General features: G+C 59.9%; 2 protein-coding genes across 3 annotated transcripts; one reads left to right on the top strand and one right to left on the bottom strand.

The window, feature by feature from the left end:
- Positions 1-674: 674 nt before the first annotated feature.
- Positions 675-16,581, bottom strand: LOC136099093 (uncharacterized). Its single transcript, XM_071805524.1, has 16 exons — positions 16,108-16,581; positions 15,643-15,769; positions 15,235-15,342; positions 13,772-14,990; positions 11,447-11,550; positions 6,695-6,888; positions 6,035-6,225; positions 5,232-5,384; positions 4,852-4,957; positions 4,378-4,452; positions 3,924-4,235; positions 3,761-3,847; positions 3,510-3,715; positions 3,034-3,407; positions 2,656-2,763; positions 675-2,410 (listed from the first exon to the last, which is right to left on the bottom strand). The coding sequence occupies exons 2-16, from the start codon at positions 15,767-15,769 to the stop codon at positions 1,041-1,043; spliced, it is 4,734 nt and encodes a 1,577-aa protein (XP_071661625.1). The 5' UTR covers positions 16,108-16,581; the 3' UTR covers positions 675-1,040.
- LOC136098381 (uncharacterized) lies at positions 5,445-8,878 on the top strand. 2 transcript variants are annotated; one of them, XM_071805477.1, is made up of 4 exons: positions 5,445-5,555; positions 5,927-6,053; positions 6,332-6,439; positions 6,687-8,878. In XM_071805477.1, exons 2-4 carry the CDS (start codon positions 5,927-5,929, stop codon positions 7,505-7,507), a joined length of 1,056 nt encoding a protein of 351 aa, XP_071661578.1. In that variant the 5' UTR covers positions 5,445-5,555; the 3' UTR covers positions 7,508-8,878. The 2 variants fall into 2 exon arrangements, with proteins under 2 accessions (XP_071661578.1, XP_065687798.2); XM_065831726.2 differs by having other exon boundaries at positions 6,684-8,878.
- Positions 16,582-18,549: the final 1,968 nt, after the last annotated feature.

Genomic DNA, 18,549 nt, shown 5'->3' with positions numbered 1-18,549 from the left:
GGAGCAACTGGCAGCGCAGGGACAAAGCCACCCGGGCTGCTGCAGCGCAGCAAGATATTGCTGCCCGGCTGGAGATCCCGGCTGGAAAAGTGCATCACACAGATGCTCCTGGACCCAAGAGGTGGCCACTGAAGAACATCGACCAGCAGGTGCATCAGGCTGCTGAGACTCAAGTGGCTCAGCTGTGCCTGCACTGGCAACACAAGGGTGAATTATTTGTAGCCCAGTGGGCCCATGGTGCTCAGGCCACCAAGGAAGGGATGCCACCCAGGATGGGCTCGTGGCCCGGGGGCGGACTTGCCCACGGGCACCGTTGCACAGGTTGTCCATGGGTGTGACACGCGCTGCAGTCAGCAAGACAAGCGGTTGGAGGCTCTGCGGGGTGGGGGGAATGGGGAAACAGAAATGCTGGTTTGGCTGGGGTAGAGTTAATTCTCCTCCCAGCAGCTGGTACAGTGCTGTAGTTTGGATTTGGTATCATCAGAGTGCTGATAACGTATGAATGTTCTGGTTGTCGCTGAGCAATGTTCACCCCAAATAAGGATTCTTCAGCGAGGAGACTGGAGAGGCACAAGAACCTGGGAAGGAGGGGAGAGGAGTGGAAGGCACATCATTCAAAGAGAGAAGCAGCAATATGTTTTGTGGAGATAAAGCAATAATTGGAGAGAGATCAATGAAATCAAAGGAATATAATAAAGTTTAACAGCGGTACAACAAAGTTATTGAGTTTCATGGCAAGGTTCACCTTATTATTTGCTGCATAGAAGAATTATACAAGGGAAAAATTAAGATTGATTTGATTAAGAACGATTCACACACAGACCAGAGACCCAAAGGTTAAAGAAGACAAAGGTTATAACAATTAATATGCAGTGGCTACATGGCTTAGTAATGTTTCATTAGTACCAATTAGTACCAGTTCCCATGGGAACCAGGGCATGTGATCATGAGGCCACTTCCAGCTGTCTGTAGGAAGCCTGGTCAGCTTCCTCCTCCTGACCAGGTGGCCTGTGGTCAACACCCACAGCAGGGCCCCCTTGCTAGCTTGTCCCCTGATTGTCACTCGGGGCAGGTGAAGGTCTCTTATGGCCCTGGATGCGCTGGTGCCTGTAGAGGTTTCTATTCTGTCTGAAGCTCTTGCCACACTCAGTGCAGGCAAAGGGTTTCTCCCTGGTGTGAGTGTCCTGGTGTCTGACCAGGCAGCTCTTCTGTCTGAAGCTCTTGCCACACTCAGTGCAGTCAAAGGGCTTCTCCCCAGTGTGGGTGCGCTGGTGACAGACGAAGTGCTTCTTCTGTCTGAAGCTCTTGCCACACTCAGTGCAGGCAAAGGGTTTCTCCCCCGTGTGGATGCGCTGGTGTCTGACCAGGTGGCTCTTCTGGCTGAAGCTCTTGCCACACGCAGTGCAGGCAAAGGGCTTCTCCCCAGTGTGGATGCGCTGGTGATGGACCAGGTGCATCTTGAGGCTGAAGCTCTTGCCACAGTGGCTGCAGGCAAAGGGCTTCTCCCCAGTGTGGATGCGCTGGTGAATGACCAGGTGCCTCTTCAAGCTGAAGCTCTTGTCACAGTGGCTGCAGGCAAAGGGCTTCTCCCCAGTGTGGGTGCGCTGGTGATAGACGAAGTGGTTCTTCCATCTGAAGCTCTTGCCACACTCAGTGCAGGCAAAGGGCGTCTCCCCAGTGTGGATGCGCTGGTGATGGACCAGGTGGTTCTTCTGGCTGAAGCTCTTGCCACAGTGGCTGCAGGCAAAGGGCTTCTCCCCGGTGTGGATGCGCTGGTGACTGACCAGGCAGCTCTTACGGCTGAAGCTCTTGCCACAGTGGCTGCAGGGAAAGGGCTTCTCCCTGGTGTGGATGCGCTGGTGACTGACCAGGCAGCTCTTCTGGCTGAAGCTCTTGCCACACTCATTGCAGACATAGGGGTGCTCCCCAGTGTGGGTGCGCTGGTGAATGACCAGGTTGCTCTTCTGGCTGAAGCTCTTGCCACAGTGGCTGCAGGCTAATGGCTTCTCTCCAGTGTGGATGCGCTGGTGAATGAACAGGCAGCTCTTCCGGCTGAATCTCTTGCCACACTCAGTGCAGGCAAAGGGCTTCTCCCCAGTGTGGATGCGCTGGTGGTTCAGCAGGACATCTTTGCGGTTGAAGCTCTTTCCGCAGTCGGTGCAGCTGAAGGGCCGCTCGCCCCTGTGGCTCCGCATGTGCAAGGTCAGCAGCGCCTGATTCTTGAAGCTCTTGTTGCACTCAGGGCAGGTGGTGGAATTCTGCTCCAGTGGCGAGGGTTCCAGGAGGGGCTGCCCTGATGGGCTTCCCTGCATCCCACCCGTTTTGGGCACCCCCGGGAGCAGGGCAGCGGGGACCGGAATCTCCTCACGGACAGACTCGGCCTCCTGCTGCGCCTGGACATCATCAGCTGCTGGGGAGGAGAGGCTGGGTCAGTGCTGGGGCCGGGACAGGCACGTGGGACCCCTCCCCATGGGCAATGGCACAGGCACCCGCCAGCCCCCCACCCTTCCTGGCTGCAGGACACAGCTGACGGGGCAGCAGCTCCCTGCACCGTGGCACGGCAGACAGACCTCACCGGGCAGCACCGGGCACCTGGGGCCAAGGGGACGGTGCTGCTGGAACCCCCCACCCCCACTGCAGCCCCCAAATACCCACCTGGCCCTGGGCTCTGGTGCCCCCGCCGCACCCCGGGGGGGTCTGGCACGCACGGCGTCTCTTCTCGCTCCAGCTTGCAGATGAGCTCTGGCTTCACGGCGGCCCAGCCTGTGCGGGGCACACGCAGAAGCCCCCTCTCCCGCACTGCCACTCAAATACTCCATCCTGGCCCATCCCATCCCATCCCATCCCATCCCCTCTCCCAGCACCGCTCTCCAGGACGCTGCCTGGCAGGGTCACCCCTGCCAGCCCAACCGCCACACCAGCGCTCGGGCAGCAACCGCAACAGCTGCATTTGCCCTTCCAAGGGCTCCGGCTCAGCTCAAGAGCTGAATTCCACCGCCAGCCCAGCCCCGCAGCGCCAGAGAGAGTCCTCACCCAGCGAGGCCACCATCTCGTAGTTGTCCAGCATCACCTCCCGGTAGAGCCGCCGCTGCCAGCCCGCCAGCTCTGCCCACTCCTCGGGGGAGAAGTAGAGGGCCACGTCCTCGAACGTCACCGCCATCTGCAGCCACAAGCACACCCGGCTCAGGCAGGACTGGGGGGCGCTGCCTGGCCCGGCACCGGCAGCGCCAGCAGCACGGCGGGGCTCTCCCCGCTTGCGCCCCTCTCCCCTCGCCGCCTCAGCGCCAGCGCCGCAGCTTGGGGACAGCCCCGAGCTGGCGCCCACGCCAACGGGCTCCCCCCGGGGACCTCGCTCTGCTCCCCGGGGCCCGGAGAGCTCCCGCTCCTCATTGGGTTCTGCCGCGGTTCAGCCCCCGCCGCCAAAGGAGCCGAGAAACAGCAGCGCTGCTGAGGGGACAAGAACGGGACAAGAACGGGACAAGCGCAGGACACCCCCGGCCAACACTCACCGCCCCCGAGCCCGCTCCGGCCGCACCGCAGCCTCAGCCCCGGGGGTCGCAGCGCTCACGCTCCAGCGCAGCCGCCGGCAGCTCCCGGACCGGATTCCCCGACGCGCGGATCGGGAGCGCAGGGCCAAGAACGGCCAGAGGCCTCCGGGGACCTCGGCCGCCAACAAAGAGAGCGCGGCCCCGCGCTTCCCAGCTTTAAACTGAGTCTAACGTGCGTGGCGTGGGACGCTCATTGGGCACTGAGGGGTCACCTGTGCTGTCCGCTCCGCCTCGCAGGCGCGGCCCTTGCCCGCCCTTGCGCTGGCGCAGCGGAGGCGGCTGAGCGGTGCCCTCGCTTGCTGGCGGGAAAGGGCCCGCAGGTCCCTGAGCAAAGGCGATGCCACGGGTGCTTTGTCTTTGCCGAGCAGGAGTCACCCGGCTGGCTTGTCGGCCATTCCCGCTGGCCCAGCCCAGCCCGGGACAGGCTGATGTCCCGCTCCTGGCTGGGATGCAGCTCAAGGCTCCAGCCCAGCTGGGCTGGGGCTGCGCTTTGGCTTTGGGCTGCAAACCGCGTCGGTCCCACAGGGCGGCGCTCGGTCCCGCCGGGCAGCGCTCGCACCGCACGCACCACGGGCTGTTCCGCTCCTGGGGCGGCTGCGCTCGGCCCCCCCGGCCAAACCAGCAGCGCTTTGCTGCAGAGTCCACAGGAGGGAACGGCCTGAGCTGCAGCCGGGCCGAGAACTCCTGCTAGGAGACCCCCAGGGCAGCGGCACAGCAGCCGAGCCCCCATCAGTGGTGGGTGCAGGGGGTCTCGTGCAGGGGAGGGAACTTGCGGCTGGGACTGGGGGAATATCAACAGCCGCTTTTGCCCTGTTCAGTGTGTGCTTACCCTGAGGTTGAACACCCGCTTTGGCAAAATCATGAAGAAACTCTGCTTTGCTGGGAGGTCCTGCCTGAGCCTGTTCTATTGGCAAGACGGTCGCTTCCTACACCCCCATCCCCGTTCCCGACGTCTCTGTCTCAGAGCCTCTCAGCCTTGTCACGCTTTGCAGTCAGTGTCTCCGCGTTGTTCAGAGAGCCCGTCCCTGTGGCTCCCCAGCACACGCCCACGTCTCGTGTCCCATGTCCCCGCAGGCTGCCCGTGCCAGCACCTCTCGCTGAGCACGGCCGCCGTGGGCAGGTTTGCGTGCGGGGGTGCCGGGGGAGATCTCAGAGCCAGTTGTAGAAGGGACACCAGCAACCCCGTGTGCGCGGGGCTGGGGAAGCCCTGGGGATGCCCGTGCCCTCCATGCAGATGTGCACAGCTGTTGCAGAGGCTGACCAGAGCATGCTAAGACATTTGTCACGTCCTGGACATCAGCACCTTGAGCCCGCAGAGCCTGGGCACGGGCCAGCCAGCTACCCCAGCCACGGCCTTGTGGTGCAGCGCGAACAGTCCCACCCCAGCAGCATCTCTCCTGGCCCGGAGACTGTTGTGACAGATCAGAGCCGAAAGTCATGGACGCAAGGAACTCAGGGACATTTTAGAGGGACGGCCACGGACCGAGGGAACGCGGTGAGGGCTGTTCCAGGTGGTTTCTGTGGGAACGGGGCTGCACACGGGCAGAGAGAGGCCCTCCCGTCGGGCCACGGGCTTCAGAAGGGACCCTCTTGCTTCCTCAGCTTCTCAGAGACGAGTCCGGGTGTGGCTGGATCCAAAGTCGGCCCCGGACTTGACCGGTGCTTCAAGTCTGAGAGCCCCACCACCGCTGGGGCTTCAGCTGCTGTGCCGCTGCTGCTTTGGCTGGGGGGTCGAGCGCAGCCGCCCCGGGAGCGGCGGGGACCGAGCGGAGGCTGCCGGGTCCGGGCACGAGCAGCGCGGCTGGGAACAGGGGGCGGGTGACGGGCGGGGCGGGGCTGGACCGGAGGCAATGGGCGGAGCGCGGTGGGAGGAGCCCCGGTGAGGACACGTGACCCGCCCTGGCCAAAGGGGGCCTCGGTGGCCGGTGACGTCACGCCGAGTAGAAGAGGGCGGGCAGGGGCCCGCGGGGCTGAGGCTGCGGTGCGGCCGGAGCGGGCTCGGGGGCGGTGAGTGTTGGCCGGGGGTGTCCCGCGCTTGTCCCGCGCTTGTCCCGCGCTTGTCCCGCGCTTGTCCCGCGCTTGTCCCCTCAGCAGCGCTGCTGTTTCTCGACTCCTTTGGCGGCGGGGGCTGAACCGCGGCAGAGCCCAATGAGGAGCGGGAGCCCGCCGGGCCCCGGGGAGCAGAGCGAGGCCCCCGGGGGGAGCCCGTTGGCGTGGGCGCCAGCTCGGGGCTGTCCCCAAGCTGCGGCGCTGGCGCTGAGGCGGCGAGGAGAGAGGGGGGCAAGCGGGGAGAGCCCCGCCGTGCTGCTGGCGCTGCCGGTGCCGGGCCAGGCAGCGCCCCCCAGTCCTGCCTGAGCCTGGTGTGCTTGTGGCTGCAGATGGCGGTGACGTTCGAGGACGTGGCCCTCTACTTCTCCCCCGAGGAGTGGGCAGAGCTGGCGGGCTGGCAGCGGCGGCTCTACCGGGAGGTGATGCTGGACAACTACGAGATGGTGGCCTCGCTGGGTGAGGACTCTCTCTGGCGCTGTGGGGCTGGGCTGGCGGTGGAATTCAGCTCTTGAGCTGAGCCGGAGCCCTTGGAAGGGCAAATGCAGCTGTTGCGGTTGCTGCCCGAGCGCTGGTGTGGCGGTTGGGCTGGCAGGGGTGACCCTGCCAGGCAGCGTCCTGGAGAGCGGTGCTGGGAGATGGGATGGGATGGGATGGGATGGGATGGGATGGGATGGGCCAGGATGGAGTATTTGAGTGGCAGTGCGGGAGAGGGGGCTTCTATGTGTGCCCCACAGGCTGGGCCGCCGTGAAGCCAGAGCTCATCTGCAAGCTGGAGCGAGAAGAGACGCCGTGCGTGCCAGACCCCCCCGGGGTGCGGAGGGGGCACCAGAGCCCTGGGCCAGGTGGGTATTTGGGGGCTGCGGTGGGGGTGGGGGGTTCCAGCAGCACCGTCCCCTTGGCCCCAGGTGCTCGGTGGTGCCCGGTGAGGTCTGTCTGCCGTGCCACGGTGCAGGGAGCTGCTGCCCCGTCAGCTGTGTCCTGCAGCCAGGAAGGGTGGGGGGCTGGCGGGTGCCTGTGCCATTGCCCATGGGGAGGGGTCCCACGTGCCTGTCCCAGCCCAGCACTGACCCGGCCTTTATTCCTCAGCAGCCGCTGACCCTGGGACACAAATGGAGGCCGGTGCGATCCCCGAGGGGCTGCCGGGTATCAGGGATAAGAGCATCCTGATCAGCCACCAGCGCATCCACACTAGGGAGCGCCCCTTTGCTTGTGCCCACTGTCCGAAGGGCTTCAGGGCCAAGAGGAAACTCATTGTCCAGCGGTGTGTCCACAGCAAGGAGAAGCCCTTCACCTGCAGTGAGTGCGGCAAAAGCTTCAGCCGTAAGTTCCTCTTAATCTGCCATCAGCGCACCCACACCGGGGAGAAGCCCTTTGCCTGTACTGAGTGTGGCAAGAACTTCAGCCGGAAGTGCTACCTGGTCAGTCACCAGCGCCTGCACACCGGGGAGAAGCCCTTTGCCTGCACCCACTGTGGCAAGAGCTTCAGGGAGAAGAGGAGCCTGATCAGCCACCAGAACATCCACACCGGGGAGAATCCTTTTTCCTGTACCGACTGCGGCAAGATCTTCAGTTACAACAATGATCTGCTGAGGCACCAGCGCATCCACACCGGGGAGAAGCCCTTTGCCTGCAGCCACTGTGGCAATCGCTTCAGGGATAAAAGGAACTTGATCAGCCACCAGTTCATCCACACCGGGGAGAAGCCCTTTGCCTGCACTGAGTGTGGCAAGAGCTTCGGTTATAAAAACGATCTGCTGAGGCACCAGCGCATCCATACTGGGGAGCGCCCCTTTGTCTGCCCGGAGTGTGGCAAGAGCTTCAGGGATAAGAGGAACCTGAAGAAGCACCAGCGCATCCACAGCCGTGAGAAACCTTCACCTGCCCCGAGTGACAATCAGTGGACAAGCTAGCAAGGGGGCCCTGCTGTGGGTGTTGACCACAGGCCACCTGGTCAGGAGGAGGAAGCTGACCAGGCTTCCTACAGACAGCTGGAAGTGGCCTCATGATCACATGCCCTGGTTCCCATGGGAGACTCCAATCCCCCTGACATCTGCTGGGTGGGCAACACATCTGAGCACGCACAGCCCAGGAGGTTCCTACAGGTGACAACATTTGGTACAGATGGTGGAGGAGCCAACGGGGAGAGGGATGCTGCTGGACCTTGGCCTTACAAACCAAGAAGAGCTGCTTGGAGGTGTTAGAGAATATTGATGAATATATTGAATAACACTGGTCCCAGCACTGACCCCTGGGGCACTGCACTAGGTCCAGGCCTCAACTGGACTCTGCCCCATTGACCAGGACTCTCTGGCTTCTTCCCTTCAGCCGGTTCACAGTCACCTCAGAACCCGACCATCCAGCGCACACCTCCTCAGTTCAGCAGCGAGGTTGGGAGCAGCCTCGGCTGCAGCGACCGTGGGATGCTGGAGTTCAGCATCCTGCGTGGAGGAAGCAGGACAATGAGCGGGACTAAACCCACGGACAACAGCTGGGTGAACTTTGGCCTCTCCAAGGTCCTGCTTGAAGAATGCATGGGACAGGGCTCCAGAAGGCAGGGGGTCCAAGAGAGCTGGCTGATGTTCCAACAGCACTTCCTCCAGCCGAGCAAAACGGGACATTTTGCAGTTCGTCCTGATGAATCCCCTGGGACTGTACTTGTGTGTGTTGGGTGTGTTTGTGTGAGAACCCTTTGTGGTTGTAGATTTACAGACAACACCACTGCAGAGACACATAACCTCTGTTATCTGCATCTGGAATTTTACTGAGCCTGCGGGATGTGATTTCAACTATTCAGGTGCTGTCACAACCCACCAGCTCCTACAATCCAACTACCCATTGTATCCAGATTTATTCCCAACCCCTGCTGGAATGAACCCACAGAGGTGAGAAAAGTGTTGCAACACCATGACCCGAGTCAGTTGCTGAAACGAATTGGGCACAGTGGACCAAGAGCCCTGGTGATCGCGCAGCACGGTGCAGAGAAGATAGAGCGTGTCCTGGAGGCCGTGGAAAAGGATGGAGAACGTCACTGGTGGGAAACTCCTTCTGGATGGGCCCCACAGCAACAGGAGCTTGGAATTGGATGCTCCATCCGATGTTGAGCACCGATGCCTGAGCTCGAGACTCGGATCACGCCATCAATGCGTGAGGAGTGGGCCACTTCTCCAAGACTCATTTCTTAGGGAGCAAACAATGGGTACTAATGAAACATTACTAAGCCATGTGGCTACATGGTTCCATGTTAGTTATTATAATAATTATTATAGCTTTTGTCTTCTTTACTCTTTGGTTCTCTGGTCTCTGTGTCATTCTCAAGTCTTCCACTCTTCCTTTGTACAGTTCTTCTGTACAGTCAATAATAAGTTGAACCTGCCATGAAACTTAATAATTGGAGGGTGACGCAGCAGGATGGGGAATGCGCTGTGTGCCCGTGCTGGTTTAGGCTGGGACAGAACCCATTCTCCTTTCAGTGAATGTTCCTGTCAGTTACGTTTCTTCTTCAAAACTACCCGTTCTGAACTTGGCCACATTTTGTCAGGCAGTGTCTGCTCCTGGAACTGATCATGCTCGATGTTTAGAGCTGCTCCTAAGGCACCGGTAGGAACGGGTTGCAGAAAGGGCGTTGCTTTTCTTTCTCCACCAGCAAGCGAGGGCACTGCTCAGCCGCCTCTGCTCCGCCAGTGCAAGGGCGGGAAAGGGCCTCGCTGGGTGAGGACTCTCTCTGGCGCTGTGGGGCTGGGCTGGCGGTGGAATTCAGCTCTTGAGCTGAGCCGGAGCCCTTGGAAGGGCAAATGCAGCTGTTGCGGTTGCTGCCCGAGCGCTGGTGTGGCGGTTGGGCTGGCAGGGGTGACCCTGCCAGGCAGCGTCCTGGAGAGCGGGGCTGGGAGAGGGGATGGGATGGGATGGGATGGGATGGGATGGGATGGGATGGGATGGGCCAGGATGGAGTATTTGAGTGGCAGTGCGGGAGAGGGGGCTTCTGCGTGTGCCCCGCACAGGCTGGGCCGCCGTGAAGCCAGAGCTCATCTGCAAGCTGGAGCGAGAAGAGACGCCGTGCGTGCCAGACCCCCCCGGGTGCGGCGGGGGCACCAGAGCCCTGGGCCAGGTGGGTATTTGGGGGCTGCGGTGGGGGTGGGGGGTTCCAGCAGCACCGTCCCCTTGGCCCCAGGTGCCCGGTGCTGCCCGGTGAGGTCTGTCTGCCGTGCCACGGTGCAGGGAGCTGCTGCCCCGTCAGCTGTGTCCTGCAGCCAGGAAGGGTGGGGGGCTGGCGGGTGCCTGTGCCATTGCCCATGGGGAGGGGTCCCACGTGCCTGTCCCGGCCCAGCACTGACCCGGCCTTTACTCCTCAGCAGCCGCTGACCCTGGGACACAGATGGAGGCCGATGCGATCCCCGAGGGGCTGCCGGGTATCAGGGATAAGAGCATCCTGATCAGCCACCAGCGCATCCACACCGGGGAGAATCCTTTTGCCTGCACTGACTGCGGCAAGAGCTTCAGTTACAGCAATGATCTGCTGAGGTACCAGCGCATCCACACTGGGGAGAAGCCCTTTGCCTGCAGCCACTGTGGCAAGAGCCTTGACCGGAAGAGGCTTCTGGTTTGTCACCAGCGCATCCACACCGGGGAGAAGCCCTTTGCCTGCACTGAGTGTGGCAAGAGCTTCAGCCAGAAGAGCTGCCTGGTCGGTCACCAGCGCATCCACACTGGGCAGAAGCCCTTTCTCTGCAGCCACTGTGGCAAGAGTTTCAGACAGAAGGGCGGCCTGATCCAGCACCAGTGCATCCAGAGCTGTGAGAAACCTTCACCTGCCCCAAGTGACAATCAGGGGACAAGCTAGCAAGGGGGCCCTGCTGTGGGTGTTGACCACAGGCCACCTGGTCAGGAGGAGGAAGCTGACCAGGCTTCCTACAGACAGCTGGAAGTGGCCTCATGATCACATGCCCTGGTTCCCATGGGAATTGGTACTCATTGGTACTAATAAACATTACTAAGCCATGTAGCCACTGCATATCAATTGTTATAACCTTTGTCTTCTTTAACCTTTGGGTCTCTGGTCTGTGTGTGAATCGTTCTTAATCAAATCAATCTTAATTTTTCCCTTGTACAATTCTTCTATGCAGTAAATAATAAGGTGAACCTTGCCATGAAACTCAATAACTTTGTCGTACTGCTGTTAAACTTTATTAAATTCCTTTGATTTCATTGATCTCTCTCCAATTATCGCTTTATCTCCACAAAACATATTGCTGCTTCTCTCTTTGAATGATGTGCCTTCCACTCCTCTCCCCTCCTTCCCAGGTTCTTGTGCCTCTCCAGTCTCCTTGCTGAAGAATCCTTGATTTGGGGTGAACATTGCTCAGCGACAACCAGAACATTCATACGTTATCAGCACTCTGATGATACCAAATCCAAACTACAGCACTGTACCAGCTGCTGGGAGGAGAATTAACTCTACCCCAGCCAAACCAGCATTTATATTGCATTCCCTGCAATGCTGCTCATCACCTCTGGGAGAAGGATGCGGGTTATCACATTGCTGTCCTGTGTGTTTTCAGTTTATGATACAATAACGTATTTTGCAATGCACCTAGGTTGTTATATTTAGGCAGTGTTGTCATTTCTGTTCCTCAGGTGCCGTCTCTCGGAGCTGATTATTAATCACAACCCATCTATGGGGAAATGGGGTGTGGGTATTTCCCCCCGATCTTTCACCTCCTTCCCCTTCCGGCCAGGTAAATCACTTCTGAGAACTCCGAGCAGCCTGGCGCTGGTCAAGCTCGCACGCTCCTACTGCCGTGACCCCTGAATGTGCTGCAGGTTGTGTGCAGGGTTCCAAAAAGATCTCTCACGAACATCACCCGAGTCCTGGCCCACGCAGGGTGGTCGCGGGTGGCACGGCGTGTGGAGACCGTAAGCTGTATCTAGAGAACTTGTCACCTCCAGCGGTTTGGGGCTTCACTCCGGAACAACTGCAGGACCCTGATGAAGTGAGAGCGTATTTACAAGGAAAACGCTGTGTTTGCTCTGAGGAGGCACAACGTGCTGCATTGTGCTGTGCCTGGCTTGTGTCTGCTCAGTACCCCGCTCAGTACCCCGTGCCAGTCACCCAGATGGAAAAATACCCCCAAAACCCCGGCTCTCTTAGTGAGGGGTGATGATGAAGCAGGGCCATGACCAGAACAGGAGGAGGAGGCAGAGCTGGAGGGAATCCCCCGACCCTTCTCCCCAGGGCTGGGAGACACACAAAAGGTTTCAGTTGCTGCCCGTATTGCTGCCAGGCTGCTCTACAGTCTGTACAAATGCAACCACAAGGGTTAGTAATAATAACCACATACAAACACATCTATTTGCAATATATGTATTTCAAATGACAAACATTTTATTCAGTATCAAGACAAACGACTTGGCCCTTAATTGTGTTACACAAATAAATCCTTGTGGTTCCCATACAAAACGTGTTGCTCTCTCCAAGCATCTTGTTCTCTGAACTGCCTGAAAGGAGCTTGGAGCCGGGGGATCGGGCTCTGCTCCCCAGGAACAAGCGCCAGGAGCAGAGGAAACGGCCTCAAGTTGCACCAGGGGAGGTTGAGGTTGGATCTGGGAACAATTTCTTCCCCAAAGGGCTGTGGGGCATTGGAACAGGCTGCCCAGGGCAGTGCTGGAGTCACCATCCCTGGAGGGCTGGACAGACGGACATGAGGTTCTCAGGACATGGGGCAGGGACAGGGTGAGGTTAACGGTTGGATTCCATGATCTCAAGGGGCTTTTACAACCTCAGTGATTCTGGACCTGAAGGACGGGTGATGGGCTTTTGGCGATGACTGCCGGACCAGCGAGGCTGATGGGATGGACCATCAGCCATGATGCCCGGGATGTACCCCCCTCTCCTGCCATCACCCTCTGGCAGCGCCGATGGGCCCTGGTGCACCTGCTGGTGTTGATTCAGCTGCCGATTCCAGGTGTAGGTCCCTCGTTGGGAAGGGCCGGGCTCCTTGGGATGGGTGGTCAGATCCAGGTCAGCCCTGCGCCGTCCTCCCGTGACACGTGGGAAAGACCCTTACAACCCGTACGGTTAGAAAGAAGGTAACTTTACTCCGCGCTGGGCGCACGGGGATCACTGCACCACAGACGTGCACACCCCCCGCAGCAGCAAGCCTGGTTAAAAATGAAGTATTACATGTTCATGGTAATCCCAGGAACGCCTGTACATATTCAGAACCTTTCCCCGAAAAGGTCGTTCTTATTAAAATGAGTTCCAAGAAATCATTTCCGTAGTCTCTACTTCCAGCTCCTCCCTGTTTTGCCTGGGCAGTGTCTCCTGGTGGCCACGGGCCAGGGTGTTTGGGATGAAGGCTCGTAGTCTACCTCGCTGTGCACTTTTTGCCTTTGGCCTGGAATGCTGAGCTGGCCGAGGCTCAGACTGCTGAGCTGCCTGTAACCGGACTGTGCTCCCCCTGTGCTGAAGACTCCCGTTATCTTGTCCCCACAAGGATGCAGCTGGGTCCAAAGAACAGTGTCTGCCTGAACATCACCATCAAGAACAGACGGACAGTGACTTGGAGAGAGGCCTGAGAGGAACTGTGTTTTACGGCTCTCTGACCTGGGGACGACAGCCACTGTCCAGATGGATTCTTATCTGCTGCTTCAGCCCAACTTGCCCCCCACCAAACTTGCCTCCTCTTACTAAGGCCAATGAAGAAGAGCGTGCGCAGAGGCTCGCCGAAGGTCCTGAGGTCACCCAAAGGAAGAGACCCCTGGACGTGAGGCCACGCAAGCGCAGACGGGTTCTGGAAGCAAAGCGGAGATTCTTCGAGCCTGCGCAGTTCAGCCCGGATTGCGAAACAAAGGCGGAGATTGGCCTCAACCCATGGGGGCGAGGGGGTGAAGCAGCATAAAGATGGATCCTGACTGGACATCGTGGAGATCGATCACGGATCATGATGGAGGACCAGCAGGATGCTGCTTGGGACGTGGGACCATCGGGACGCCTTTGGACCCATGGTGGTAACCAACACGCTTTCCCCCTTTTCTTTTTCTTTCCTTTTCTCTCTACTTCAGAGCATGCTGCTTTACGGGCAAAATAATAAAGTAACACTGTTTGATTGAATTATAACCCCTTGGCATTTTGGTTGCCTTAATTTTGTGCTTCGAGATCAAGGTAAACGAAGCATCACGAGTCCATCACCGAATGGGCCGTGACAGTGCCGTGGGGGCACCGGTGGCCCAGCATGAGCGCCTCGGACGGAAACTGCTTCTCGCAGCCGCTGAACTGGAAGGGCTTGGCCTCTGCCCGTCCGCCCACCGGGAACAGCCTCCTCCTGTCTTGCTGGTCGCCCTCTGGCAGCGCCGATGGGCCCCGGTGCACCCGCTGGTGGCTCTTCAGGTTCTGTAACCGGCTGCAGGTCTTGCCGCACTCCCCACACTTGTAGGGCCTCTCACCGGTGTGGACCCGCTGGTGGACGGTGAGGGTCATCTTGTCCCTGAAGCTCTTGCCGCACTCAGGGCAGGTAAAGGGGCGCTCCCCGGTGTGGATGCGCAGGTGGGCGATCAGGTTGCCCTTCTGGCTGAAGCTCTTGCCACACTCAGGGCAGGCGAAGGGTTTCTCCCCAGTGTGGCTGCGCTGGTGCTTGGTCAGGTCACCGGTGTGGATGAAGCTCTTACCGCACTCGGGGCAGTGGAAGGGACACTCCCCAGTGTGGATGCGCTGGTGGGTGATCAGGTTGCCCTTCTGGCTGAAGCTCTTGCTGCACTGAGCGCAGGTGAAGGGCTTCTCCCCGGTGTGGCTGCGCTGGTGATTGATCAGGTCGCCCTTCTGGCTGAAGCTCTTGCTGCAGTACAGGCAGGAGAAGGGGCGCTCCCCGGTGTGGATGCGCTGGTGGGTGATGAGCGTGCCCTTGCGGTTGAAGCTCTTGCCGCAGTCGGCACAGGTGAAGGGGCGCTCCCCGGTGTGGCTGCGCTGGTGCTTGACCAGGTGGTTCTTCTCCCTGAAGCGGTGGCCGCAGTGGCTGCAGGCAAAGGGCTTCTCCCCGGTGTGCACACGCTGGTGGCTCAGCAGGTGGTGCTTGTGGACAAAGCTCTTGCTGCAGTCGGTGCAGCTGAAGGGCCGCTCGCCCCGGTGGCTCCGCATGTGCATGGCCAGAGACGCCTGGTGCTTGAAGCTCTTGTCACACTCGGGGCATGGGAAGGGGCTCCTCTCCAGCGGCACGGGTGTCAGGAGCGGGTGGAGGTGGGGGTGGCCAAATAGAAACTCCTGGATAAGGCCAAATGGGCTTTGGGCCGAGCTCCCTTGCTGCATCCCGTCTGGTTTGTGCACCCCCAGGAGCAGGGCGGGGGGTGCCGGCAGCCCCTCGGGGATCACATCGGCCTCCATCTGTGTCCCAGGGTCAGCGGCTGCTGAGGAGTAAAGGCCGGGTTGGTGCTGGGGCCGGGACAGGCACGTGGGACCCCTCCCCATGGGCAATGGCACAGGCACCCGCCAGCCCCCCACCCTTCCTGGCTGCAGGACACAGCTGACGGGGCAGCAGCTCCCTGCACCGTGGCACGGCAGACAGACCTCACCGGCAGCACCGGGCACCTGGGGCCCAGGGGACGGTGCTGTTGGAACCCCCCACCCCCACCGCAGCCCCCAAATACCCACCTGGCCCAGGGCTCTGGTGCCCCCGCCGCACCCCGGGGGGGTCTGGCACGCACGGCGTCTCTTCTCGCTCCAGCTTGCAGATGAGCTCTGGCTTCACGGCGGCCCAGCCTGTGCAGGGCACACGCAGAAGCCCCCTCTCCCGCACTGCCACTCAAATACTCCATCCTGGCCCATCCCATCCCATCCCATCCCATCCCATCCTGGCCCATCCCATCCCATCCCATCCCCTCTCCCAGCACTGCTCTCCAGGACGCTGCCTGGCAGGGTCACCCCTGCCAGCCCAACCGCCACACCAGCGCTCGGGCAGCAACCGCAACAGCTGCATTTGCCCTTCCAAGGGCTCCGGCTCAGCTCAAGAGCTGAATTCCACCGCCAGCCCAGCCCCACAGCGCCAGAGAGAGTCCTCACCCAGCGAGGCCACCATCTCGTAGTTGTCCAGCATCACCTCCCGGTAGAGCCGCCGCTGCCAGCCCGCCAGCTCTGCCCACTCCTCGGGGGAGAAGTAGAGGGCCACGTCCTCGAACGTCACCGCCATCTGCAGCCACAAGCACACCCGGCTCAGCGGGTGCATGGGCAGCGTGTTGGCTGCCACGGCTGCCGCTCTGCACAACCTGGGCAAGGGCACAGTGGGGCCAGCAGACGGGTTGAGCCTCTGCCTCAGCCCCACCTTGGCGGAGCAGCCTGGAGCCCGGCGCTGGCTCTCGCCGCAGACACGGAGGCACAAATCTCGACGCGGGAAGATGCAGCTGGCATGCTCCGGATTGCGCAGGAGACGCCTGGGCCCTGAGCAGCCGCACCGGCCGAGCAGCGGGGACAGCCGGGCCCTGCCAAGAACAACGTTGGCATGAAGCCGCAGGGCAGCAGGTCCCTCACCTGCAGCACCTGCGCTCCCTCCAGCCAGAGCCTCCCCAGCCCCGGGGAAAGCACCGGCCCAGCCAGCGCCGCCCCCGCGGCCGGCCGGCTCGGGGCCGAGGAGAGATGTAGCAATCAAGGGAAGATTCGTGGCAGCTCCTGATACCCAAATCAGGCTCCGGTACCCGAGCAGAGCGGGAAGATGCGCAGGGCTGTCCCGAGGTCTGAGCGCCCGGCCCGGGGTGAGCCCGGCGCGTCCCCGCAGCGCTGTCAGCAGGGCCCGATCCGGGGCGGCACGGCGGGTGGGACCCGGAGCAGCGTGTCCGCGCCGGCCACACAGGGACAGGCCGGGCAGGGCCGAGCACCGGGCAGCGCCCGCCCCGTGCCCGGAGCCGCCGTCCCCCCGCCGGCCGGGCCGGGCTGCGGGCTCCGCGGGGGCGGCCGCGGGGCCGGGGCGGCGCGGAGCCGTAGTTCCGCCGCTGCTCGGGGCGGGGCGGTGGGACGGGCTCTGCGCGGGAAGCGCAAGTTCAAGTTCCGCCCGAAAACGTCAGGGAGCCAGCGGGGAAGGGGCGGGTCTGGGTACTCGGGGTTCGCGGGGGGTCCAGCGGTTCCTCCGGGCGCTTGAAGTAAAAGTAAGCAGCTGCAAGTGCCCTAATCTAGGGAAGGGTTACAATAACTGATGGGAAATTCAGGATACTGACGGAAATGGACCAGGATGTTCTGTCATTGCTCGCCTGCTGTGCTCACTGTTGCAAAACGGAAAAGCATGAAATGGAATCGGGACCATGAAGAGCTGGTCAAAGCGCTAAGATAGGGATTAAAGACACACCCATCACGGACCAGTGCAGCCCCCCCGGCCCCGTTATAGCCAAACGGGGATCTGCAGAACAGGAAACCAATTGCCGTCTAGCCAGACTGGCCAAGCGGTCCAGAAAGGCCTTTAATACTTACATCAGCTTTTCAAAATGATAGAACAGAGGTTTTCTGAGTGGGACAAGGGATTTTTGTCTTTAGTCCAAGCAGTCAAACAAGTCGAGCCACTAAGGGGGAACTAGGCTGGAAAACCCCACCAAGACTTGGGTTGTTTTCCCTTTCCAGTTCTGTCACCAGGAACGACACCAGCACAGCTCCTGCAGAGCAGGCTCAGCGCCAAAGCATCGCTGCTCAGCAGCCATTGCCAGAATGAACCAATGCAGCCATCGCCGCAATGAACCAATGTAGTCATTGGGAATGAACCAATGCAGCCACCACCAGAATGAACCAATGCAGTCATTGGGAATGAGCCAATGCAGCCATCGGGAATGAACCAATGCAGTCACTGCTGCAATGAACCAATGCAGTCATCGGGAATGAACCAATGCAGTCATCGCTGCAATGAACCAATGCAGCCATCGGGAATGAACCAATGCAGTCATCGCTGCAATGAACCAATGCAGTCATCGGGAATGAACCAATGCAGTCATCAGGAATGAACCAATGCAGCCATCGGGAATGAACCAATGCAGCCATCACCAGAATGAACCAATGCAGCCATCGGGAATGATCCAATGCAGTCATCGCCGGAATGAACCAATGCAGTCATCGGGAATGATCCAATGCAGTCATCGCCGGAATGAACCAATGCAGCCATTGGGAATGAACCAATACAGTCATCGGGAATGAACCAATGCAGTCATCGCCACAATGAACCAATGTAGTCATTGCTGGAATGAACCAATGCAGCCATCGGGATTGAACCAATGCAGTCATCGCCAGAATGAACCAATGCAGCCATCGCCGCAATGAACCAATGCAGTCATCGGGAATGAACCAATGCAGCCATCGAGAATAAGCCAATGCAGTCATCGCCGCAATGAACCAATGCAGTCATCGGGAATGAACCAATGCAGCCATCACCAGAATGAACCAATGCAGCTATCGCCAGAATGAACCGATGCAGCCATCACCGCTATGAACCAATGCAGTCATTGCCTCAATGAACCAATGCAGCCATCGGGAATCAACCAGTGCAGTCATCACCGGAATGATCCAATGCAGTCATCAGGAATGAACCAATGCAGTCATCGCCTGAATGAACCGATGCAGTCATCACCACAATGAACCAATGCAGTCATCAGGAATGAACCAGTGCAGTCATCGCTGGAATGATCCAATGCAGTCATCGGGAATGAACCAATGCAGTCATCGCCAGAATGAATCAATGCAGCCATCGCCGCAATGAACCAATGCAGTCATCGCCACAATGAACCAATGCAGTCATAGCCACAATGAACCAATGCAGTCATCGGGAATGAACCAATGCAGCCATCACCAGAATGAACCAATGCAGCCATCGCCAGAATGAACCGATGCAGTCATCACCACAATGAACCAATGCAGTCATCACTGCAATGAACCAATGCAGCCCACACGCCGGTAAGCGCGGTGCATGGGGTGCAGACCCTCACTGCCTGTGTTTGTGCT

This window comes from Patagioenas fasciata, chromosome 2 (genome assembly GCF_037038585.1).
Source record: "Patagioenas fasciata isolate bPatFas1 chromosome 2, bPatFas1.hap1, whole genome shotgun sequence".
Classification (NCBI taxonomy): Eukaryota; Metazoa; Chordata; class Aves; order Columbiformes; family Columbidae; genus Patagioenas; species Patagioenas fasciata.
Note: the sequence above shows the minus strand (reverse complement) of the source record. Positions and strands in the feature narration are given on the sequence as shown.

Excerpts from the sequence above, each read along its gene's own strand:
- LOC136098381 (XM_065831726.2), top strand. The coding sequence starts at position 5,927 with ATGGCGGTGACGTTCGAGGACGTGGCCCTCTACTTCTCCCCCGAGGAG. Across the intron at positions 6,054-6,331 it reads CGAGATGGTGGCCTCGCTGG|GCTGGGCCGCCGTGAAGCCA; the intron begins GTGAGGACTCTC and ends TGTGCCCCACAG. Across the intron at positions 6,440-6,683 it reads GCACCAGAGCCCTGGGCCAG|CAGCCGCTGACCCTGGGACA; the intron begins GTGGGTATTTGG and ends TTTATTCCTCAG.
- LOC136099093 (XM_071805524.1), bottom strand. The coding sequence starts at position 15,769 with ATGGCGGTGACGTTCGAGGACGTGGCCCTCTACTTCTCCCCCGAGGAG. Across the intron at positions 15,343-15,642 it reads CGAGATGGTGGCCTCGCTGG|GCTGGGCCGCCGTGAAGCCA; the intron begins GTGAGGACTCTC and ends TGCCCTGCACAG. Across the intron at positions 3,848-3,923 it reads ATGGCCGACAAGCCAGCCGG|CAAGCGAGGGCACCGCTCAG; the intron begins GTGACTCCTGCT and ends CTTTCCCGCCAG.